This window comes from Cavia porcellus, unplaced genomic scaffold, assembly GCF_034190915.1.
Source record: "Cavia porcellus strain 051 isolate PalLab524CR breed Dunkin Hartley unplaced genomic scaffold, mCavPor4.1 scaffold_22, whole genome shotgun sequence".
Lineage (NCBI taxonomy): Eukaryota > Metazoa > Chordata > Mammalia > Rodentia > Caviidae > Cavia > Cavia porcellus.
In genome coordinates, this window is record NW_026947505.1 from 14,900,446 (window position 1) to 14,925,801 (window position 25,356).

The 25,356-nt window shown below is 46.1% G+C and overlaps 2 protein-coding genes, 1 long non-coding RNA gene and 1 pseudogene across 3 annotated transcripts; all 4 read right to left on the reverse strand.

Moving 5' to 3' along the window:
• Position 1: 1 nt before the first annotated feature.
• On the reverse strand, positions 2–2,182 carry LOC134472230 (acidic proline-rich protein PRP25-like). Its single transcript, XM_063233475.1, has one exon. It carries the CDS (start codon positions 624–626, stop codon positions 18–20), a length of 609 nt encoding a protein of 202 aa, XP_063089545.1. The 5' UTR covers positions 627–2,182; the 3' UTR covers positions 2–17.
• Positions 2,183–4,285: 2,103 nt separating this feature from the next.
• On the reverse strand, positions 4,286–9,764 carry LOC111755174 (transport and Golgi organization protein 1 homolog). The gene is made up of 8 exons (XM_063233311.1): positions 9,747–9,764; positions 8,461–8,532; positions 7,282–7,404; positions 7,068–7,182; positions 5,794–5,843; positions 5,617–5,707; positions 5,362–5,500; positions 4,286–4,628 (listed from the first exon to the last, which is right to left on the reverse strand). Exons 1-8 carry the CDS (start codon positions 9,762–9,764, stop codon positions 4,523–4,525), a joined length of 714 nt encoding a protein of 237 aa, XP_063089381.1. The 3' UTR covers positions 4,286–4,522.
• Positions 9,765–9,937: 173 nt separating this feature from the next.
• On the reverse strand, positions 9,938–11,093 carry LOC111755178 (uncharacterized). The gene is made up of 3 exons (XR_002789764.2): positions 10,987–11,093; positions 10,241–10,329; positions 9,938–10,022 (listed from the first exon to the last, which is right to left on the reverse strand). It is a non-coding gene; the product is annotated as an uncharacterized LOC111755178 (long non-coding RNA).
• Positions 11,094–11,824: 731 nt separating this feature from the next.
• On the reverse strand, positions 11,825–25,330 carry LOC100722811 (pre-rRNA-processing protein TSR1 homolog; annotated as a pseudogene).
• Between the last annotated feature and the right edge of the window lie 26 nt (positions 25,331–25,356).

Genomic DNA, 25,356 nt, shown 5'->3' on the forward strand with positions numbered 1-25,356 from the left:
AACGTGGTGATGGGTGGTCATGGGACCTGGCAGGCGGGGGGGGGGGGGCTAGTCCTGGGGCCCGGCAGGCGGCGGTGCGTAGTCATGGGGCCTGGCAGGCGGCGGTGGGTATTCCTGGGGCCCGGAACTTGGTGCTGGGTAGTCCTGGGGCCTGGCAGGCGGCAGTTTGTAGTCATGGGGCCTGGCAGGCAGCGGTGGGTATTCCTGGGGCCCGGAACATGGTGCTGGGTCTTCCTGGGGCCTGGCAGGTGGCGGTGCATAGTCATGGGGCCTGGCAGACGGCGGAGGGTAGTCCTGGGGCCTCCATACAGCGGAGGATAGTCTTGGGGCCTGGCAGGCGGCAGTGCATAGTCATGGGGCCTGGCAGGCATCGGTGGGTTGTTCTGGGGCCCGGGAGGCAGCGGTGGGTTGTCCTGGGGCCCGGCAGGCGGTGGTCGGTAGTCTTGGAGTCCAGCCGGTGGTGGTGGCATTCGCGGATCCGAAATGAAATACGCTTGGGCACCGAGCGGGCCTGGAGGCCTGAATGGCACAGGTCCCGGCAAGAACTCGCTGGGATGTAGAGGCAGGTCGGGGCGTCCGGGCAGCATGCCGGGCGCATAGTCTCTTAAGCCCAGTGGTGGGCCCATGCGTGCGACTGGAAAGCAAGAGGGACATGCGGACACGTCCTGAGGAGCAGCCCAGGTCTGCTGAAAGGCTTTCCCTTCCCCTGCGCCAGGAAGTGGAGTGATGCACTGGACTTCACAGATAAGGAAAACTGAGGCTCAGTAAGGCTCAACCACAGCCTGACCCTCCCTTCTCCCACTGCCGGCGGCCTGTGGCATCCCAGGTGACCACCCCGCTGAGACTGGCTTCGGCTCTGCAGAAAAGGCCCTTCTGGTCCAAGCAGCTGTGGAGGCTGCACTGGGCTCAGAGTGCTGGGCTTCGTGCTTCGAGTCAGGCGGGCTGCAGCTGCCAATCAGGACAGGAGAGGAGAGAGGACAGGGTAGGCGGTGGTGCCGGCCCAAGTGTCCTACTGTACCGAATGGTGGCGGTTGCCTAGGAGACATTGGCCGAGGCCCGAAGGGCCTGCAGAGCGGTGATGGCGGCGGCGACCCATAGCCCATGTGGGGCGGCATGGGGCCTCCCAGGAATGGGGGACCTGGATGGGCTGGGGGCCCCTTCACTGCCATGCTCACCTGCGAACAGAAGCAGGCCCAGTTTCGAGCTCGGCAGTGGCACCGGGTGCCCATCCCGAGAGGAGTCAAGGGATCCCCAGACCCTGCTAGGCCCTCGTGAGTAGCACACCACGCAGCGAGCATGGTCACCATGCTGTCCCCACTCGCGTGTGGAGATGAGCTCCAGAGGTGCCAGCGGGGCGCTGCGCCAGCTCACTGTACTCAGCCAGCCTGAGCATTGTCCTGGGCACGACAGGGGCGACACAAGGGCTCCCAGGGTCCCGGGGTATCTGGGGAGAACAGGAAGCTGCCTCGGCCAGTTGACACTGCACAGGGAGGGGCTGGCGGAGGCGCCTGGGCCTGGGCTGCTTGGAAGGCAGTCCATGGAGCTCTGACCATTGCAGGTGGCCCCATGCGGTGCGAAGGCTGCCAAGGCAGCAGCCTCAGGACCCAGGAGGCACAGCAGCCTGGGCCACCCGGGGTCGGATTCAGGGGGCCCTGGAACCGGCTTCCCACTCCCACAAGAGCCCACGCCCACCTCATCCGGATCATTGCAAGGGGTCTGCCTAGCACAGAGCCTGAGGACCCCAACAGCTGCTCCCAAAAATCAAGCGCACGCGAGTGTGGCGATGCACACCGGTCATCCCGCACTCGGGAGGCTGAGGGGGGAGGACTGCTAGGGAACTGCAGGTGGGCTCTGGGTACTGTGAGGTCAAGTCCAGCTTGAGCTGCATAAGGAAACCTTGACTCAAAATAAGTACCAAACCAAACACTCAAGGCAGGGGCATGAGGTGTGCTGTGCTCCAGCACTCAGCACGTGGCCCCAGCCTTAGTGAAGGCCCCAGTCAGATGGTGACCTAGCCAGCGGGGTCGCCACGCCCAGGCCAGCTGGAGAACAGAGGGAAACCGAGGACCCATGGAGCAGCGGGGGCCAAGGCACGGGCTCCAGGTTCACCTTGGCGTTGTCCATGTCCTTCTCTGGGCAGGAGCCACGGGAGCTGCTGTTGGCCACGGGGCCAAGGCCGGGATCTGGGGGCAGAGAAGGCACTCAGAGGACTTTCCCAGGACGAGGACGAGGACTGGGACGAGGGCAGGGATGAGGTCGGGGACGAGGATGAGGATGAGGACGAGGGCAGGGATGAGGTCGGGGACGAGGACGAGGATAAGGACGAGGACGGAAGAGGCCTCGGGCATGCCCTCGGAAGTGCCCTTGGGAACACTGCAGAGCCCCGCGGACTGTCCCTGGAGGGAGCAGAGGCATGGCTGCCTCTGACAAGCAGCTGCAAGGCCCGTGGGAGGCAGGAGGCCAGGGAGCCCTCGAGTGGAGCCAGAGGTACCAGGCTCACTGAGCAGGCGTCAAGTGGGGGTGGGGGTGGGGGTAGGGGGGGGTCGAAGGAGGCCTCAGCCTGGGCGGGCTCCACCTGGTCAGCACTTCGCTGACCTGGGGAGCTGGGAAAGCTGCGCTGTGGCAACCCAAGCCAGAGGCAGAGGCTGCATTAAGTCTCAGGCTGTGGAGGACGAAGACAGGGCCACAGAAGACTGAGCCCACACACAGTGGCCATATGATTTGGGAGCAGCACACAGAACCAGTAACACGCGGACCTGCCTAGCTCAGGAGCCGTCCCTGGTGGCCCAGAGGTGAGTGGTGACGAAAGTGCGCCCACTCATTGAACACTGTGCAGAGACTAAGAGGGCGACACTGTGGCCTCTGCCATGCCACAGCCAGAGAGGGTTGGGAGTGACGGGGTGGGCGACTGCTCCCAGGACCGTGCTCCTGCACTGCAATCCAGGTGGGCCTGCACAGGGCCCAGGGCTAAGTGGAAACCCGAGCCGGGAGTGCCCAGGCTCTGTACCAGAGCTCAGGGAACCATGCCCGGGGCAAGGCAGCATGGTGTCCCTGAGTCCGGGACTAGAGGCCCTGGAGAGGCTCACCCAAGTCGGCTCTCACAATGTCACAGCGTGCCAAGTTCAGGCTCGCAGATGGCGGCCATCCAGGGGGCTCTGTGCCTGGGGGCGGGGAGCACTCACCGCCATTCACAGGGGACTGCCCAAAGGAGCCCTTCTGGCTCAGGGGACCTGAGGAGACAACACATGCGCTGGTTACCACTTCTCTGCAGTGGTTAAGTTCCCCGAGTCCCACTCAGAAGGACAGAGTGCCCACCTCTGTGGGGCACGTTCTGCACTCCAGGACTGTCTGGCATCCACTTAATGATCCCAGGCTCCTCTTTAAGCATATCCAGCTTCTGGGTAATTTCCATCAGCCTGCACACAGACACAGTAGGGCTGGGGGTGACCATAGCCACACTGAGTGGTCTAAAACGTGGGCGCCACGCATCGCATCGCGCCACGCGCTGCTAACCTCTGCCGCAGGTTGGCGGCCTGCCGCTTCTCATCTGCCACCAGGCGCTCTGCATTTCGAGCTTTGAGCTGTGGAGACAGAGAGGCCAGCTCAGCACAGTGGCTGAATGAAGCTGGAGAGGGCGATGCGAGGCAAGGCGAGGAGGAGGCTCTTACCCAGTTCTCATGGGCTTTTTTCTTCTCAGTAGCAAGCTGCAAGAGAACACGGCAAGACTCAGGTTGAGGGACCAGTCACCGGGCTGCAGCCCTCCATGACTCCTGTGTGGGGGATTAACGGATGCTGTCACCACAGCGCACTCTATTCCTTGCCTGGTTTTTAAATGAGCGCTCCGTTTTCTCTAATTCTGCTTCCACCTCACGGATTCGCCGCCTAAAAATAATACTTAGCAGTTAGAATCAAATAAATTCTGAAACAGTCTGACCATGTCTGACCTTTAAAGACTTCATCATACAGAAACATTTCATAACGTGATGAGTGCAGTGTGAACCTCAGTTTCCTGATTTTTCATTTAATACCTAGAGATTATGAGTTGACAACTTGTCAATTTCCTTAACTGTCCTTGAATAACAATCTCAAAATAATCTGGCTAAGGCTACCTTCCCCATAAAGGTTTTCCCCTCAGGGACTGGGGATTTAGCTCAGAGGCATAAGCACCTGCCTTGCAAGCTGGCGGTCGTAAGTTTGATCCCCGGTACAGATAAAAAAAAAAAGGTTTTCCCCTCAAATTATAGCCACAAGAAATGACTCAAAATGCTGCCCCCGGTCTGTCGGAGCACTGAGACTCTGGTGGGTGTAGACGTGTGACAGAAGCAGGCCGACTTCCTAAAAATGGGCACAGGACACATCTGCAAAGGAGCTTCGCTGTTAACAAGCCTTGGTCTGTTAATGTAGAACCCCTCCCCGTGTGAGTTAAATACATTCCATTCTTGGGCTTCTCATGTGCTTCTGTGCCCATCTCTTCTATGTAACAAAGCAACTCAGCCCAGTTCCTCTTTCTCGGACGCCACACTCACTTGTAGATTTTCACCTCCTCTGTGGCCGGCACCACCTTCTCATCCACAGCCCTCAGCGCCTGCTCTCGCTGCTGCTGTGCACATTCCGCCTGACTCAGTATCCTAGGAGAAAGGCAGCTGCCAGGGCTGAACTCAGCCCACAGGCCACTTCCCCACCCAGCAGCAGGCACAGGGTTTCAGGAGGGCAGTCAAGCTCCAGGCTCTGGGCCATTTGCTTGTGTTCTTAAATTCTCTCACCTCTCCTTGTAATTGTCTAATTGGCAAACAGAACAAGCTAAGAGCACAGCATGTGCCAGGCTCTAGCTGCCTGTGTGGCAGATGAGTGTACCCAGAGGGAAGCCAGGATTGTCCAGCAGAGCTGCTGGGAAAGCAATAGGCGGAGTCCACCTCCCCCCCTTCCCCCATACTGTCAGGGAAGAGCTGTTCCTCTACACCTAGGCCATGATAAGCACACAAGATAGGCCGAATGGGAGGACGGGAGCCTTGGCCCCAGCCAGAAGTGAAATGTGGGCCCCAGAGGCCAGTGCTGCCCTCCCTCAACCCACACATTGAGCACAATGCCAAAGATGCTGAACTGAGCCCTCGACAAATCCCTAGGCTTTAAGAAACAAGCAGTGGAGCTGAGGCTACAGAGGCAGGGACACTGGGCCCAACTGCTAGCTGGATGAAGGTGACGGCGGACAGGCAGGAGCAGCCTCAGGTCGCCATCACAGGAAACCAGAAGCACCCTGGGCCCCAAGTTTCCTCTATGATCACTGCACATCAAAGCTGCTAGGCAATCAGAAGTGACAGGAATGGCCAGCATAAGACACTGGGCAAAATCTCTGGGACTCACTTCTGCAGCTCCAGCTCCTTCTGGTGGGACAGCTCCTTCAGGACCTCCACCTTCTGCTGCAGCATGCTAAACTCCTCCTCCAGCCGGGCCTTGTCCGCCTGCAGCCTGCCGCAGTCCTCACCTAGCTTCACGATCTGGTCTGGGAGGTGAGACACGTCACCAAGGGCACCGCCAAAGACACAGAACCAGGCTCCCAGCATCCCTGCCTCATTCATGCCGGCACTCAGCCTGACCACCATGCGGTCAGGGACCTACCTTCCAGATCACATTTGGCAGACAGGGAGGCTCTCAGCTTCAACTCCAGGAGTTGGAGATCTTTCTGAAATACGGATATTGCGGGATGTGTCTGAAAATTGTGAGGGAGAGGCACAGGCTTGAAAGTAAGGCTGAGTCAGGACTCAAGGGCCCTGGGGTCTCTGTGAAGGGACTCACCCGGGAGACATCCATCAGCTGGTGCATGTGAGCCTTCTTATTTTCCCCACCTACAAAGAGAACAAGTGTGGCTGTGCCTTCCTGTGCCGTTTCTAACACTGTTGTCTTGACTTCCACAAAACTAAACTAATGCTCATGACACACTGTAAAGAAAAACAATTCACCAACAGAACTGACACACTGACTTTCAGGACAACTGCACCCTTAGATTTTGTGAGCTCCTGCCAAGACAGCATGCCACATGGTCTAGGGGGAGCTGGCCGGCGTGGGGCCAGACTCGCACCCTGAGCACCCTCTGCAGCTGGGGTGGCACCCTGACCACTTTTCTCATCTCAGACCCTGCTGCTCTCCAGCCTCTGCCCTCACAGCCTGGGCTGTGGCTCCCCATCCCCACACTCTAGGTGACCCTGGCCACGTGCCTGAGAACCACAGAACAGCAGAGGCCGTGAGTACGGACCCCTGTGTCATCTCCAGAAAGCTGAGTGAGTTTCTTCTCTGGCACAGAGGCCGACACAAAGGCAAAGACTCCAGCGTACACATCCAGTTCTTAGGGGTGGAAAAGCAGCTTTCCCCGCTTGCCTGCTGCTACTGCACCCCAGTGACCCAGACATAAGTACGAATTATTCAGATGTTGGGAGCCATTGAAGCTGCAAACCGACCACACATGCAGGGCCAGGGCATGGCTGGCCCAAGAACAAAGAGTCCCTGGGGTTGCCATGTGAAGAAGCTGCCTCAGCCCAGAGATCACCAAGCCCCAAGACAATCTGAACATTGGGCTGCTAGGACAACAGGGTGTCACATGACATTAAGATGCTAAAACGTATAAATGCCCCTGCAGTGAGGGGCCAGTTCCTTTCTTCCCATGAGGAGGGTATGGGCTCCACCTGACCCCAGATTGGTCTGTCTATTTTCTCATCCTCTTGTCGTCCTTCACACTAAGAACCTAAAGAGCTTCATGGGTCAGTCAGGGCAAGAAGAAACTCAGCTGAGAAGCAGTATCCATGTATGGATTTAAAGACAAAAATACTTAGGAGACTGAGGTAGAAATTTTGCTGTGGGTTTGAGGCCAGTGTGGACTACACAGTGAGATCAAGGCCAACCACTACATAGGGACCTTGTCTAAAATAACAATAAAGAGAAGAAGACAAAAAAGGGCCCTTGAAGGGCTGGGGATTTAGCTCAGTGGCACAAGCACCTGCCTGGTGAGTGCATGGTCATGAGTTAGATCCCTGGTTAAAAAAAAAAAGGGGCCCTTGGGCTAGGGCCGGTCTTACCTCCCACTTCTCCTTTGGCTAATTCACCTGGCTCACATCTGCCTGGACCTCGACCCTCAGATTCCGATCCCCTCTCCTCCAACCGGTTCAGCTGCATGATGCAGTTGTTCAGAGCCTAGCAGAGAAGGGAGCAGCAGTTAACAGCCTCTCCATCCTCACAGTGGGTTGTTTTCCAAGTGTTCATGATCAGGCTGGGCCGGCTGGGGTAACTTACACCAATGCTATCATCCTTATCATGGAGAGTGGCTTCCAGATCCCTCTGAGACTTTTCCAACGACCTGATTCGCTGGCTGAGTTTAGCGTTCAGCTTCTTCTGGTCTTCAACTTCCTGCTGTAGCTGAAAGTCATATGGAAGGGTCCCTGCGGACTGGGGATTCCACAGAGGCACAGGACCATGCAAGTGGGATGGGGAAGCAGGAGTCCTGTCCCTCCTTGTCCCATCGCAGAGGCTAAGACTTGGTTCGGGACTGCAGAGTGTGACTTCCACCCTGAGCTGTCAACGAAGCTGACCCCATCCATCAAGTCCTTCTGAAAAATGCCTGCTGACTCAAATGCCTGACTTCCAGGTGGCACCCGTGGGCATGTATTGCTGGGGCTTAACATATTCCCACTGGCATGAACCGCTGCAGGGCATGCAGGACTGTCCTTACCACCTAATGGGACTATCCTGTGTATCCCCCTAGCAGGAACATAACCCATTCACATGGGAACTGCCGGCAGCTAGCTGTGGGATTTCTGGCCTCAGTGTGTGTGTGTTGATCACAGATCCCTGATCTAACCTTCCTATGGCCAATGTGAGGCAGTAACTGTTAGAGGAGGCTTAGCAAAGCCTTAAATCTGAGGTTTAAAAAGCCAACCCCTGGCCTTGCTGAGGCCAAAGTAATGACTAGTATCTAACAAGACAAGGGCCAAGAACTGCCATCAATTTACAGAATTGAAAATCCACGAGAAACACAAAAGGAGCCTGTGCCCTCAGTAATGTGCAAGCTGGGGAGGACAGACTCGATGCTCCCCAGCTTGCTGCAGGGGCCTGCATAAGCAGCTCCTCATGAGAAAAGATGACAGAGCTAAAGTCGCCGGGGTTTGCACCCACTCTGACCAAACATTTACAAAATCTGCACTTTTTTCTTCTTCTTCAGCCTTGTGTTTTCTTCCTGAACCTGGTGGCACTCAGACTTCACCTTCTCCTCACTCAACTTGCCTTCATTCAGGGCGACCTGAACCTAACGCACAACACGACTGTTCACGAGCCGCGCCAGGGAGGGGCCCCAGCCCTGCCCCTCAATCATGCACGGCCTCTGCCTTCCATGGCTCTCAGCACTCATCAGGTCACCACTGCTCCATGCAGCTGAGTCTCGACACTGACACCGGCAGGGAGTGTGGGCAGCCTTACCTTGGAAAATTCTGAGGCATTCATTGAAATAACCTCCTTTAGCTTCCCTACAGATTTCTCATTTTCCAGGACCTGCCAAGGAAGCAAGGAACACACAGAACGCATTAGGACTGTGGGAGAAACACTGATACGTATGCTAAAGAACAAAAACATTACTACAAGGTACCCCAAACTATCCACTATGTTTTAGGTAAAATCGGGATTAAACGTGGTCTGGGGAAAAAATCTGCTTAAAGAGCTGAGAGAAAAAACTGAAGTCAAGAGTTTCATGGCACCCTCAAGCTTTGGGGTTATGTTACTACATATAGCATAAAGAAATGTCCAAGCACACCATGGAAAATGAACAGCTTTTTCTGGTGTCCGGAAAACAAGCCCCAAAAGGTCTGGAGATTTAGCTCAGCAGCATTAAATGCCTGCCCGCCAAGCACTGGGTCATGAGTTCCATCCCTGGCACCAAAAAAAAAAAAAAAAAAAAAAAAAAAAAAAAAAAAAAAAAAAACCAGCTCCAAGATCACTTTAAACATGTTCTTGTCTGAATTAAAAATGGTAAGAATGCTGGGTATGGTCGAGGACGCCTGTAATCCCAGCACTCAGGAAGCTGAGGCAGGAGAGTTTAAGGCCAGCCTAGGCTACAAGGTGAGTTCACAGCCAGCCTGAACTGCATAACAGAACCCAGTCTCAAAAAGACAAAACCAAAATAAACCAATAGAAAAAAAAGTGTTTCTGGGGGAATAGAAAAATCTCATGTGCCAAATTTCTCAATATTTATGACAATACTGGCTCAAGGGGTGACCCTAACCCACCGTTCTTTTAACTGCAGGTTGTATGTCATAACTTCCTGCCAAACAGCATGGTGCACAAAATACTGAAAATGGGCAATTCACCAGGTGTGTGCTGAGCAAAGGACCAGGCCACACAGGAGGTGGGAAGCATGAGAACTCTCCTCACTACATTTCCGCTTAGGGGATTTGCAGACTATTCGAAAGGCACAGAGTTCACTGTGAAATAAAACCAGTTTACACAGACTACTCAACTGGACCAATTTTTGAGTGACTGTGTGTTCTGGAGGACACAACTATGAAATTATCCAAGATTCAGGATCAAAACACTTCCCGTGCCTATAAAAACATTCTACTGAATCAGTACTAAAAATCCCACAAAATGGGTACAGGCATGTTCAGTTCTGTTATTCCTAGTCTCATGGAGTTAACAGCATGGGAACAGCTCAACTGATTTACCAAATACCTAATAATACACCTGTAGTAACATGCAGCAGCAAAACTCACCAAATCCTGATTTTTCATGTTGCGTTTCCGCTCACATTCTAACATATCACCAAGAGTTCGGGCCGTATCATCCAGAAATTCCTTGCTTCCTTCAAGCACTTTTATTTTATCCAGAAGAAAAGAGATTAAAAGTAACAGTATGCATTAATGCTTGCTTTTGTTTTTAGACTATAATCCCCAAAAGAGAAGGACTTTTACCTTGTATTTAATTGCTTCCTCAGAGAGAATCCTATTCTGATTCTTGGTCTCCTGAAGAAGCCTCTGCGATTGATTGATCTATGTAAAAAACACATTCAGAACTAAGTAACAGAAGTCACTGTGCTAGTAAAACCTTGTTCCAAAGAAGCAAGCAGAGCGTTCCCTTTACACATGATGGTGCATAAGATCTGGAGGGCTCAGAGGAAATGATGAAGCGAGAACACAGGCCTTCAAAATACCGTAATAACTGAGCTACACCACAGACGCGCTAGAGGAGGGCCCGTGAGAGGTTCTACCTTCTGTTCATAACTTGACAATTTTTCTGCAAGTTGTGCATTGTCCTTTGTGGTAGTCTTCACCTTTTCGGCAATCTGCTGTTCAGTGACTAAAAAGAGGAAATAGCCAGGTTATTAGGAGCATTAAATGGAACTGAGCTGCACAGTGTCTCAGCAGCAAGGACACCTGTGAGGCTCTGTGAGAGACAGGGCTTAGCACAGCTACCTGCCTGTCCAGAGAGACCCGAAGCTAACAGCAGCAGTGCACAGGACACTGTTAAACTTTAAGAAAACTATAGTAATACTTGTTTTGAGGAGATATCAATTACTGCAAAGGCAGGAGATACAGTAAAATGTCACACAGTTGGAGAGGCTCCTTTCACAAAAGGCACTTGTTCTCTGAAAACGGATCACTTCAAATGAATGTCATTTGCTACGAGAAAAAGAAACTTTAGGCTACAGATCTGCACTGCTGTCTCTCGAGCTCCTGTGCCGATAAACCTATAGGGGCCGAGGTGTCCCTAGCACAGACACACTGTCCTCTCTCCACACCTGTGTGGTCCAGCCACGCTCTGTGTGCTCCAAGTAAGCAGTCACCCCTGCACCACATCTCCTACCTCAGCCGGTACCATCACCCTCCCCACTATACCATGGTTAGTAGCAACAGTAAAATGTGGAGCAGTTAGTGAGTCAAATCAGACACCAAAGTCACTGTCGCTCCTAGCCTGCCTAAAAGTCCTCCCAAACACCAACAGGAAGAGATTTACCTTGGTATATTCTCTCCTTTATCTAGAAGAAAGAGAGAGAAATTTGATGTCAAACATTTGATTAAAAGGAATGCATAGTTCCTAACACAAGTCAGAATCATAACCAAGTGAAAATTTAGTAACTTTAGTTCAGAAAAAACCCATACAATTAAAAATGTATTATAAATAGCCTCTGATACAGAGGAACAGTAAGGAGCGTGTCTTACTTCACAGCTACACACAGGCTTGTGTGCCAGGACCAAGTGAACACCAGGCTTCTGAGATGAGCATTTGGCTTCAACAGTGAAATGCTTGTTTTTATAATACACACATTATTGATTTACTTACTCAAAATTACTTGACAATCCCAAAAGCAAGCATGCAGTCTAGAAATGGGTGACCATATGGAAGACTGGTGAGCGAGATTACCAGCATAACCTTTGCACTAAGATACGCCTCTCTCACCCACTGGAAGATACCTCAGAAACCCTATTTCAAGTAATCTATTGACTCAATTAAGAAATAATCTAATACACCTCATCATCTGATTTCCCCAGACCACAAAAACAGTAATAAATCTAAGCAGAAGGGAAGACACCAGAAGAACACAGAGAAATGACAGCTAAAGGCTTCCAGGAAGAGCACAGACCCAGTTCTTCCTCCCAGTGCCTTCTGGGGTCATAAATCCTAAACTGCAACTAATTAAATACCACAGCAACGATCACTGCACTTCTCTGTAATGCAGACTCTGTCTTCTCCTTCCGAGTGCTATAAACAGTATAGGACAGCAGAGCGCAGTGGCCAGCTGAGGGGCGTGGGGGGGAGGGCGACTGTGCTCTCCAGGATCAGGAGTGTCCCCTCAGAGCCATGTGACCTCAGGGAGTGGGAGGAAGTGAGCCCAGGGGCAGGGTGTGAAGCTGCAGGGCTGAGCCTGAGAGCCCTGCTGGGTAGCAGCTGCAGGGGAACCAAAGGAGAGGAGCAGGGGAAACAGCACCTTTTCACCCCCAAACACTCTGCGTACCCTTCCAGGCGTGCTTTCATCCAAGAAGCTGTTCAGTGAGATTCCAGAAGTCCTCACAGGAATCTTTCATAGGGTGCTGTTTTGGGGTTGTTTGTGGTGGTACCTGGGACAGGGCCTTCACAATGAACTACATTCTCAGCCTTCCCATTTTTCTTGAGACAGGCTCTTGCTAAGTGACCAAGTTGCCCAGGCTGGGCTCAAACTTGCACTTCTCCTGTCTCAGCCTCCCTCTCCTCCAGGGCTGCAGGAATGCACACACCACTCTGCCTGATCTTGCCTGGACGTTTCTACCATCTTACTGTATTTCTTGCCCTGTATGTTTCTACAGCACAGTTCATCAGTACCTCACGGTCTGTTTCCCCTTTTCCCACTTCACATTAAATCGTGAACACCTTCTTTGTCCCCTGCCTTTGAAATACATACAGCAGCCTAATACTCTGTTCTGTGGATATAAATAAGGTGAAACATGATATTCCCTAATATAGATCATTTAGGTTTCACCAAGTTATTACTCTATTAAATACTACATCTAATACCTTTGTATAAAATCTTAACAGACAACAGCAACTACTTACAGGACTGCCCGAGCCCAGAAAAACCTCCGCTGGAGTCAAACTGTGGTAGGGAGTCAGTTTCTCGCTCACCTCGCCACCAGTCAGTTTTCCTCCTTGTCCGTCCTGTTTCCGACTCCGTTCGCAGACTCCCGTTCCCAGAGCTCTGCGCGTCTCTCCTTGCCGAGCCGCCGTGGAGGCAGCCAGCCGCCGGGCGGCGGGAAATCCAAATCGTGGTTTCCAATGGCGCGGGGTCGAGCCTCCACACCGAGATTTTTCTGTTCCTATTTTAGCGCCAGGACTGTATTCTAAGTTGGATTCTCTCAGCCCAGTTCGTTCCTGAGTCAGCAGAGCATATCTCTACTGGTTCGTATCTCCTTAGTCCGCATCATTCCTGGCCTCTGAGCCGAGCCTTTAGAGAGCCTTCAGTAGTTGCTGTTGTCTGTCCGCCATGTTCTCCAGACTCCCCAGTAAGGACCATTTTTAAAACCAGGATCTCTGCTGCCTGTGTACCTGTTCTTGACCACAGCTTTGGATGCAATCTAAGTCCATGTTCAGAGGGTTTTGAGCACAGGGATATTCAGAGAAGAAAAAAGATTCCAGTACTGAGGAAGCATGGAGATGGTTTTGTTGAATACAAATAGCAGGTTCAAACCATTTTGAATAAAACAATGAGCTACAAACAGTAAAATAGTATTCTAGGACATCCTAGTGCAAGTTTAGGAAGACACGAGTATCAATACAAACTGCTCTAGCTCCGATTCTCAAAGAATCCCCACTGTGTTCATAGGTGAGGATTCAGGCTGTGTGTAGCCTGTGCTGAGGATGGAAGGTAGAAGAGCATGGTGTGGACAAGCTTGTAAGATAAAGGATGAGGACCTTCTGATGATAAGCCAAACACAATGTCGTTTTAAGACTGTCAGTTCCTCGTGTATCTGGAACAGAGGTCTAAGAAGTAGCTGAAGTTTATCTTAAAGGAAAAACCTGAGGTTATTGCTCTAAAATGAACTGAAAATCTTACACAAAAATTCTTTACTTAGATATAGGAGACATAGCTTATAAGGCTGTGTTCATTTTATTGTTGGTGCCGGATTTTTTCTATTGGCCATTCAAATACTATAATTATAAATGGAATTCTGATCATCTTATCTTATCCAGTCTTTGATAAGAAGGCCTGTGTTAAAATTTTTATCTAGTGTACTACCTGAGAATTAAAATGTTTCTGAAAACTTGGGAGAAGAGAAATTTCCATGTATGTATCCTGCTAACAAATACCCATCAAAACTAGTTGCAAGCCTATTCAGTGTCTTATTGACAACTCAGTTTAGTGGGAGTTTAACGAACTAATCAGTGTCATTCTCTTCCTTCTGGAAATCAGCCAACCAAGGATACACTCACTGCAATACCTCCTCCTCTGACTGCCAGCCGATCTACAGCTGCCTCAACTGACACTGCTCCTACCAATGATGTTAATCACTTGCACCTCTGAGAGTCCCTCAGTCCCTTAGCCTCAGGGTTCTGAAAAAATAGTGTATGAGAGCTGGTCTCTAGGGCTGACAAGGAACATTCATTAAATATTTAGGAGTTACTGGGCCATTTGTTAAATCTTCAGTAGCTTGCAGTTAGGCCATGATGGGATTCAATATTTCTTCTCATGGATATTGGTAAGTGCTCTTCCTCCCCCAAAGCGCTGATTTGCCAGCCCACCACTGCCAAAAAATTTCAAGATCAGGTTCTGCCCTGCTGAGGCTCTGAGCTTGACCAGCACGGTTCTTTATTATCAGGAGCAAGACGCTCAACTCTGTCTTAGCTTTTCGCCATGCTTTGACATACCCACCCGCTAGTGCTTTTATGTGGCTGATTTAAAAGGTTGGCGAAGGGGCTGGGGATCTAGCTCAGTGGCATAAGCACCTGCCTTGCAAGCAGGCGGTCGTGAGTTCAATCCCCAGTACCCATAAAAATGAAAAAGACAAAATAAATAAATAAATAAATAAAAAATAGAAGGTTGACAAGTGAAGACCCCACCCCCACCCAAAGACCTTGAAGTTTCAGCATAAAGTAAGCGTAGCTGAGGGACTAGGAAAGGGAAAGAACTTGAAGGAAGATATTGTCCTTGAGATCCAGCCTGCCTGGGCTCCTGAGAAGGGAGACTGAAGATAAACACAGAGAACGGAAGGGGTTTGGGGACAAACTCTGTCAGCTTCACTTCATTGTTTGGAGGGGCAGACTAGTATCTTTTTCTCTACCCACCCCACTTTGTGGCCAAGACCCATTAATAAAGGCAGATTAATAGGAGAAAAGCACACATTTATTTCATGTCAATGTAACACAGCACAGCAGCTTTTGTAATTCAAAGAATGTCAAAGAAATGCTTCCACTTGTGTGTTTTTTGGCTAGATCTGTCAGACAGTGGACAGCTGTTGGGACACATGATAGAAAAATGAAGACATAATCTAATGAACAAGCCAGGGGAGACTTTGCCGGGCCTGTTTGTTGAGACTCTTCTGTGCGTCCTTTTTGCTGCAGACATGAGAATATTCTTTTCTCTGGGTATCAGGAGGCCATCTGTTGAATGGGGAGCTGATGATCTACTTTTGGGGAAGATTGAAGTATTTGTAGATTTTATGACTCACCTCAGGGAAGAATGGGAGTGGGGAAAGTCAGAACTGTTGCTGCTCCTACCATTCTCCATCACGCCAAGGATGAACCCCACCAGCTTTAGAATAGCCTTGTTCTATTCAAGGCCTGACCATCAGGGCAAACCCAGCCTCCTCAGCGCCACCCACATTGGTGCTGCTAGCGAAATAATCACACAATACCCAGTTAGGGACTCAATGGCAAGAGGCCAAGCCAGAAGCAGCTCTGTGCTGAGGCAGCTGGCAAAGAGGATCTCTGAGGGCTGGGTGAACCCTGAAGTTGCTCCCCACCACTTTTGGCTTCTGGCTGTGGAGACAGGTGTGTCACCTGCATCCTCAATTGCAGGAAGGGAGCAAGGGTGATGTGACCCAAACTGCCTTTACTCATTATTAGAAAATATTTAATTGCTTTGCAAAGATTTGTAAAAACACCAATGTGATTTATTTAGAAGTGTAGATGGAAAAACATCTCCACATTAGCTGGGAAAGGTAGAAATGACCTAGAATTTCTCAGCCACCTAACCTTAATTAGCAATTTAGAGGCCCCTTGGTGTGTTAAAGTAATGGAACAAGATGAATTGCTGTTGGCAGCAATAACGAACCTCAAATGTGCCAGCAAAGCATTTCTTCTGACAAGCAGGTCATGATGACACCCAGTTGCTTTGGAACCTGGACTTCTTGGAGCTTGAATAAATTTGTCATCGGCACTCTGATTGCTGTAGGGTGGAGGTAGAAAAACAGGAGTTTAAACAGCTGTTTTCTTTCCACTCTGGGCTGCAGTCTTGGGGCAAGTCAGGAGTTCAAGAGCTGATGGGGAGGAGTGCTACCTTTAGTTTTCACCCAGTGCCCTGCAATTTCTGTTTCCTTCAGCTCGTCTGATTCTGTCTTACTGCCAGAGCTCACTGGGCTTCCAGCCTGGCATCCAGGCCACCTGCTCTCTGTGATTCTCCAGTCCTCAGGAAAAGGGAGACTTTCTGCCCTCTGAGAGGCTAAAGGAATGGTAGCTCTACTGTGTAGGCATTGGGGACCTACTCAGGACAAACCTACCCACCGGTGACAAGAATTTGTTATTTATTTCCAGGGAAATCACTTTTGTGCTATCAGCAATTGACACTAACATTCTGGAATGACTTTAACCTAGGGCCAAGTCCTGCGGTTCCCTAGATCACTCAGAGGTTATTGTGTTAGGCTGCAAATACATATCAAGGCTGCTTTACTCAAAATTATTTCTTACTATGGAATATAGACCTTCAGGGTTGCATCTTAAAGCATGGGAAGTGTCAGACTCCCAGCGTGGGGTGAATTGCCGGTCTGACTTTCGTCACCATCCTTTATATAGGCTCAGCCTCACTTTTTTCTTAGTAATTGGAAAATATTCTGTAAACACTTGAGTGCTTGTGTATCTCTATGAGTGTTAACCTTTACCTAGATTTCAGCTGTTATTAGCTCTTCCATGCATAGAAGAAAATATTGCAAAATATATCTCTCCAAGAATTTTAGTTTCTTCAACTGAAAGATTTTGCTACAAATTCCCAAATTAACCATTTCTGCAAGTTGAAATTCTCCAATAAATGATGTTACAACCATAACATCAGCTAATCAGAGGGATCAGAGTCAATTGATCCTACTCAAAGAAGAGAGTGGCAAATAGTCGTCTTGTATCCCACAAATCGGGGGGTGGGGGACACATACATCATATTGGGCAGTCATACATTGGGTTCTAGGAAAGTTGTCAATAAGGACCATACACACAACACTAGATGCATTTTTCCAAAGAAACAGTTTGTTAATATAATAATGATTCCGCCAACACATATCCACTCACACACACAAAATGTAGTGGTTGGACAGTTTCCTATTTGTTTCTTTAAGATGGAAATTGCTGAGCATTTTCATGAAAGATTCTGATAATAATATTATTGGTATATATTATGTTATAATATTTACTTAAGTAGGTATTGCTTTCTATGGTGACATGGTCCTCTGCACAGATTTCCATCAGACTGAAAAAAAAATGAAGGGCAGATTTGGTAGAATTATGTAAACTGACCATCTACTGATTGGATCCTGATGACATTTTCAGTCTGTACTGTCTGGGCAGCCTTCACAATGAAGCTTTCTTTGTCTTATTCAAAGTTCCCTGTAAAAATCCAACTCATATCAATTCATTCTGATATAAAGTATGTTCTTTGCAATGGTCTCCTTTTGGTACCGTTTGCCTTCTAGATTCTAGGAGTTGATAAAGTCCAACAACAAACAGAAGCCCAAGGTCAAATTAAGGAAAGTAAGGTGTGTGTGCGTGTGTGTGTGTGTGTGTGTGTGTGTGTGTTACTCCATCCAAGTACTTTTCTCTTTTCAATCATTTTAATTGATTGAAGTCAGCATCATTTCTGCTGAAATCTTTGTAGTGTGGTTCAAAACTGTGTCTATCCAGGGATTTGAAAAACATTGTCAGAGGAAGAGTTGCCCAAGTTTGGATACATAGCCAACAATTCTGAAAATATTGGGAAGAGACATCTGGGGAGTTAACAGTAAGGTCTCCTGAGTTTGTAAAGCCTCTCAGGGAGTTTACAATGTTATTTGGTGGGATTCTCCCACTATAAGATAATTGAGCCTGTCCTTGATGAGTGTGCTAGACAGGCATTCCTTTTTATCTTCTGCAGTGCCTGCCTGTGGATTCACTTTGTTCCTCCACATTTTTGCCATTTTTAAGTATCATGTCCCTATGATCCAGTCACTTCCCCAAAACCTATCCTATGAACACATGAGTGTTTGGGGGGCATCTAGATATAAACCATAACCTCTGTATTCTGCGGGGCTTTTTTCTCCAAGTTATTCTGTCATTGACGTGTTAAAATCATCCCTTGTAACTATAGCTTTCTTCTTGGAAGCCTATGTTGAGGTCCTTTATTATAAGTGCAATTTCAGTATTTCTACTATGTTTTTATTATAAAATGACATTATCAAGAATACTTTAATTTCTCTTTCATCTGATATTAATATATTCATGTGGTGCATGAACTAATTTTCATTCTTTGTATTTTTTAGATGTATCTCATTAGTAATAGGAGTATTTGGTCCATTTGTATTAAGTATAATTATTCTTGCTTGCTGTTAAGAGTTTAGTTATTTTTGTTCTTTCAGAGTAAATTTTTCCTTGTTGTTTTAATGTTTGATATTTCATTATTAAAAGGTGTATATCATTTTTTTTAATGTTGCTTAGAATTTCCTGGCCTCTTAAATCTGTAGGTTCTGGGAAAATTCCAGATGTTATTTTTTCCTTTTTTCTTAGTAAATCTTTGCAATATATAATGAATGCATTCATTGTGAATAGTTGGTACGTGTACATGACAGATACTAATTCTTTTTACAACCTCTTCTCCTCCTGACTCCTTCCATATTTTGACACCCTTTCCATTTGCAAAAGATATATCTCCCTCTTAACCATGCCTTTAACCAAATTAAAATTATATCTTTTAATTTGCTTTTTCATTTATTTAAACTTAGAATGTCTCATTCAAAATAAACCATGCAATATTTAAGCCTGTATATCTGATTTAGTTCATTTGACATTGTGTATTCAAAGTGAATCCATTTTTCTGCAAATGACTCAAATATATGCCTTCTTACAGCTGAGTGACACTGTACTCAACTGTGGTTTCAAGACCATATTGTCTTTTCATTCCTCTATTGCTGAACCTAAAGGGTGCTTTCCAAGATGTAGTTATTATGAATTGTGCTTATATAAACATGAGTATACATATATCATTATCACTGATGTCTTTAACTCTTATGGACAGATGCCTAGTAGGGGAATAGCTGAGTTAAATGGAATCTCTAGTTTTAGTGCACATAGTAGTATCCTAGCTTACATTCCCACCACAGTGTAGAAGGGTTCCTTTTCCCCTGCGGCCTCACCAGCACTTACCATTTGATTTCCTGATGATAGCCTTCTGCAGTAAGATAGAATCTTGATATTAGTTTAATTTGCATTTCTTTAATGTTGAACTTCTTTCATGCATTTGTATTTCTTCTGAGAAATGATTATTTCAGAAGCTCATTTTTCAGCTTGGTTTTTATTTGGGGGAATCTAACATTTTTAAGTTCTTTACATATTCTTATTAATACTGTCAGTAGTATAGCTAGCAAAATATTTTCCTCATCATGTAGGTTGTTTCTTCACTCTGTTTGTTGTTTCATTTGCAGTGCAAAGGTCTTAAAATTTGACATCATCCCATTTGTTAATCCTTTTTTGAAAAAAAGTGTTGATTCTTGATGTTATTTCTTGTTCATTTGGCCTAAGCCTATGATGTCAAGAAATTTTATTTGTCTTCTAGCAGGTTAAATGTTTCTGTTTTAACATTTAGATATTTGAGTTATTTTAATTTTAATTTAGTATATGATGAGAAATAGCTGCTGTGTGTGATGGCCAGTTTCCCAGTACCATTTGCCAAATTGGCTATCTTTTTTCCAGCAAATATTATTGGACCCTTTGTCAAACATCAGATGGCTGAATGTGTCTGGGGTTGTTTCAGTATCCTTTATTCTGTTCCATAGATTCACATGTCTGATTTGTGTTGGTATCATGTTGTGTCTTATCACTGTAGGTTTGTAATATAACTTGAAGTCTGGGATTGTGATGCTTCCTGCTTTGCTCTTGATTTCTTTTAGTATTCTAGGTCTCTTCCAGTTCCCTATGAATTTTTAGATTATTTTCTCATTCTGTAAAGAACGTTGTTAGGATTTCCTTAAATCTATGGGATTGCATTCAATCCAGGATTTAGCTCAGTGGCATAAGCACCTGCCTGGCAAGTGTGAGGTTGTGAGTTTGATCCCCTGTACCAAAAGACAAAAAAAAAGTAGCTTTCTCAATCCAGTTTTTGAAGTATGACCATTCTGATAATGATGGTCCTGTCTATTTAGGATATGAGAATGTCCTTTCATTTTGCAATACCTTCTTTGATCTCCTTTTTGGATACTGTAGTTTTCATTGTAGAGGTCGTTCACATCCTTGGTTAGGTTAATTTCTAAGTATTTATTTTTTCTTAATGCTATTGTAAATGGTATTATTCTCCCAATTTCTTTATTAATGGATTCTTTATTGGTTACAGAAATGCTATTGATTTTTGTGTGTTTTTGTATCCTGCTATATTGCTGAATTTTACTATTAGTTCTAAGAGTTTTTTGGTGGAAATTTTTGAATCTTCTATGTAAAAAATTATGGAATCTAAAAATAATGATAATTTGAATTCTTTCATTCTTTCTTCTACATATCCATTTTATTTCTCCCTTGAATGATTGCTCTAACTAATGGTATGAATACTATATTGAATAGGAGTTGTGATAGTGGACATCTTTGTCTTGTTTCTGATTTTAGATGGAAAGCTTTTGACCATTCTTTATTCAATATGATATTGGCCATTGGTTTGTCATGAATAGCTTTTATTAGATTGAAATAAGGTCCTTCTATGCTTACATTCTTTAGTGCTTTTTATCATGAGTGAATGTGAATTTTATGAAAAGTTTTTATGTATCTACTAATATGATCTTTTCTTATATCTTCATACTTTTGTTTTTGCTCCTCTACCCAAATTCCCCCAAAGTCTTCAAAGATTACACTTAACTGAATGTTAGCTCCTTTAAGAATTATTTGCTAAATTAACCTTAGTAGTTCTCTTTCATTAGAGTCCTGTAACATTATACCAGTCTAGATCATGATTATGTATGCATTTCCCATAAGCATGTCACTTTCCCATGTAATATGTTAGCCTTTAGGAGCAAGGACAATGTGCTTTTCTTCTTTTCCATCACACTGACAGAGTTCTGACTCACAGAAGTTTGCAATAAATGTTTGCTTGAACTTAAACTTGTTGACTTACTAAGTATAGCAGGCACATCCTGGGGTGTGTCCATTTCTTCTGGAAACATCTCTTCCACCCTTTCTTTTTTTTCCACACTTTTTTTATTTTGAAGATAATAGCACCAAATGAGACAAAACAAAATAGAGTCAAGCACAAAAGGATCAACATAGTACATGACTTAAAAACAAATATAAGGAAATCAATAATGGCTACCATAATGCCTCTTGTTATCATCAAAAGAGTTGCCTGGCATCAGGCATTATAAAATTGAACAAAACAGTACAGAACAAAACCAATAAAAACAAAACATTGGAGACATTATAGGACTTCAAAAGAAGATAATAGTCCAACCAGAATGAGTATTGCAGTGTATCTTATTGTCTTCAAAGTAGTTGACTTTATCACCAGATCTGATACTAGCAAACAAAACAGAATAGAATAAAATCAGTCAAAACAAAATAGTGAAATAAATACAGGGCTCCATATCAATCCAATAGGAAATAAAAAATGGTTACCATAATACATTCTGCCATCTTTGGAATAGCTGTCCATGCCATCAAATCTAATACAAGTAGACAAATTGAAACAGGATAAAACCAAACGAAACAGAACAATGAAAACAGCATGGGTTTCAAATTAAGATAATAAATTAACAATGGCCACTGCCTTCCCTTTTTAGACAGTTCCTCCCCTTTCACTTTCATGGGATGTACTGTACACTTTGGATCCCACTAACTCCTTTAGTTTTATATTAGGGAGGCAACCCACTATTCACCTAAGTGATTCTGAACATTATTACCCCTGAGCATGATCTCAAGCTGTATCCACTTGTCTACAAGTGCCTCAAGGTTTTCTTTCTTTATAGCTGAGTAGTTTCCCATTGTATAAAAATGTCATGGATTTCTAGCCAGTCTGTGGCTGATGGGTAAGCTACCCTCGCTTTGTTTTGGTTTTTTGTCACATAGAGCATTGTTTTCTCATCTTTGACTTTCAGGCTATAAACCCCTTTTTGGGTTAAATGTATTTCTTATATGAAGCATATTGATAAACCCTATCTCCTGACTCACTTTGCCTTTGTTTCCTTTTATGAATGAATCAAGGCCATCTATATTAGTGATTATGGCTAACCTTCTCTGCTTCATCTCTGCCATGCTATTTTTCTGCCATTGGTTGTGTACTTTTCCCCTTCATTCCACTTTCTGCTTCATTCAATGAGCCTCCTCTGCCACTGTTGCTGAAACCATGGTCTTTCTCTCTCTCTCTCTCTCTCTCTCTCTCTCTCTCTCTCTCTCTCCCTCTCTCTCATGTCCTTCCATATTTTTTGTAGGGTTGGTTTGAGGGTCATGAACTCCTCTAGTTCCTCTTTGTCATGGAAGTATCTTGTTTCCCCATTAATTTTGAGAGATACTTTTTCAGGGTACATCAATCTGGGTTGGAGGTTATTTTCTTTTAGAACTTGGAATACTTCACTCCAAGCTCTTCTTGATTTGAAGGTTTGTGTTGAGAAGTCTGTCGTGATTCTGATGGGTTTTCCTTTATAGATCATCTGTTTCTTTTCTCTGACAGCTTTTAATATTCTGTTCTTGTGATGAATTTCTGAGATCTTGATTATTATATGTCTGGGTGTAGATCTATTTTGGTTATAGCTGGCTGAAGTTCTGCACGTCTCATTTATCTGAATATTATTTCCTTTTCCTATGCTTGGGAAGTTTTCTTTAATTATTTCTGTAAATAGCCTGTGTATTTCATTTGTATTTACCCTTGCTTCTTCACTCACATTTTTCATTCTTAAGTTATAGTTCCTTTAGTCATCTTCTAGCCTTCGTATTGTTACTTCCTGATTCCTTGTTATTTTTAAGAGATCTTTCCTTTCATGATCGCAAGCTGAAAACCTGTCTTCAAGATTTGGTAGTTTATCTTTAGTTTGTTTCAAGCAGTTTTGCCAGCTTTCAATAAAATTTTTAATATCCTGAAAATCTCTTTGAATCTGCTTCATGTACTCTAAATTTTTTATATTCCTCATTGAAGGTTTCCTTCCTTTTTCTATGCTCCTCTATTCTTCCATCTGTGTCTTCTATAGAGGTGCTTAGCAATTCTTTGATTATGTTTCTCATTTCTTCTTTAACCTATAATAGTATTTCTGTTCTATGTTTTTTAATAGCTTCTTGAAGTTGTTTCTTTATTTCAGTTGCTGTTGCTTCAGAAATTGCAGGAGTGTGGCTCCCAATCTCTTCCAGGTTTACATCTCCTGGACCAGTACTGCTTGGGTTGGAGACCAGAGGCTGCATTTTGCTTCTTCCTCTTGTCATATTCCTGTCTTCTAACAGACAAGTGGGTGGTAGAGTCCCCAGACCTTCCTGTATTGGTTATAATTACTCCAAAGCATACTGGCTAGGGGTTTCTGCTGTTTGCTGCTTTTCCCAGCAGCTCCTGGAGTGTAAGCAGGGGTGGAACAGGCACTCACCACCAGCCGGTGAAGTTCTCTGGTCTGCTGCTCCCCTCTGCTACCACATCACCCCAGAGAGGCCTTTGGGCTTGCCAGCCACCAGCTTCACTATGACTGTGTGTCTCCAAGTTCCAGCAGTGCTTCTGGCATGGTGGTTCCAGCTCTGGTGAAAGTGCTGCCAACTCCTGCTTTCTTCTGTTTATGTTTTTCTTTCTTTGTTTTTCTATTCTCTCTGTGGGTTTTAATTCTCACTTAAGTTTCTTTCAACAGGTTGAGGAGACCCGTTTCCTTCCTTTTTGTCTTCTCCAGAATGCTATATTCCAGCGTCTGGACTGTTTTTCCCAGAGATGCTGTGTACTCTGCTGCTTACTGTTCCACCCTCTTTGTGACCCTCCCTTTCTTACTTATATTTCTCCAACATTTTTTCCTCAGCCTTTTCATCCATTTTCTCATCATACAGATCATCATAGTTTCACATTTCTCCACTTCTTCTTCTTCCCTACTTTCATACTGAGATTCCTCTTCCTTAAAATCCTCATGTTCTATATCATCAGTCACCTCCTTCCCCACCACTTTTACCGCCTTCATCCAAAATCCACTAAGCTTGGTAACTGGATGTTCCTTTGGGAACCTTCTTTACCACCTTGAAACTTTCCTTCAACAAGACATTTGCCTCATTCAGCTCCTCCTCAGTGGGCCAGGATTGCTCCCCTTCCACTGGTTCTGGGATAACTTCTGTTTGCAAAGACTCTTGTCTGTCAGAGACTGCCTTTGTCATGACCTTAAGGTGTTTCATATCAGCTACAGCATCTGTAGCACAAACCTCCTTTGTCATGCCTGGATCCTTCTGAGAGTTAATCACTCTAGGATTTAAAAGGAAAGGGTCCACAGGGGTATCAATCTGTTTCTTTTGAAAATCACCATCTCCAGTGATATGCAGCAAGCTATTTATATTGAAAGTCTGCCTGTGCACATAGCCTGAGATTTTCAAGGTGCCCACCAAGTTATTCTCTTCATTAGGCACAAAATCCGCAGCATAGGCAAACAAGTAGGCTTGCCAATCTCCAAAAGCAAGATGTCTTTGCTTTTGGTTAGCCAGCTGCCTAAGCAGCATCCCTGCCTCCTGCTGAATGTCTAACAGGAAGAGTTCATCATCAGGAAAATACTTCTCCACTACTTTACTTAGCTTCTTTCTGGAATCTACCAGCCTCTTAGGTGGGAGGTCAGAAACCCCTTGAACAGCTAGTGTATAGGTAGGGAGGCCCTGAGCAGAGGCAGAAAAGAGATAATCCCAAGTGCTTTCCCAGTCTTCTAGTGGGTCAAAGAGGAATAAGATGGTATCAACCACTTTAGCCACGTCTAACACAGTATGCAGATGCCCTGGCTTTGCAGATGTAAAAAAAAAAAAAAAAAAAAAAAAAAAAAAAAAAACCAAACAAAAAAAACCACCAATGTTTCAATTAGGCACAGCAGCATAAAGCACTGAGTGTTCTCCCATTTCTGCAGGAGCACTGTTCTCATGTTCCTATGCTGAAGCAAGTGAGGGGCTTCAGACAAAGAAATTCTGTTCTACGAAGGCACCACCAGCACGTGATGAGTTGCCGCTAGCTGTCTCTTCTCTGCCAGAACTGCCTCCTTGTTATGGTTTCAGAGCTGGCTGGCACAATGCTTCTGTTCTACTCTGCTGAGTTCTTTTCTCACCTTCACAGGACTTGCAGTTCTACATGGTCTTTGCCATCCCCCTCTGCAGATCCTGGACTCCCCATAGCCACCCTCACCCCCATCCCATGCTGCATGCCTTTATGAGCTTTACTATGTTGCTTGTGGCGGTCAGATGGGTGCGCTGCCATGCTGCAGCTCATGTGCACCAAGTCCA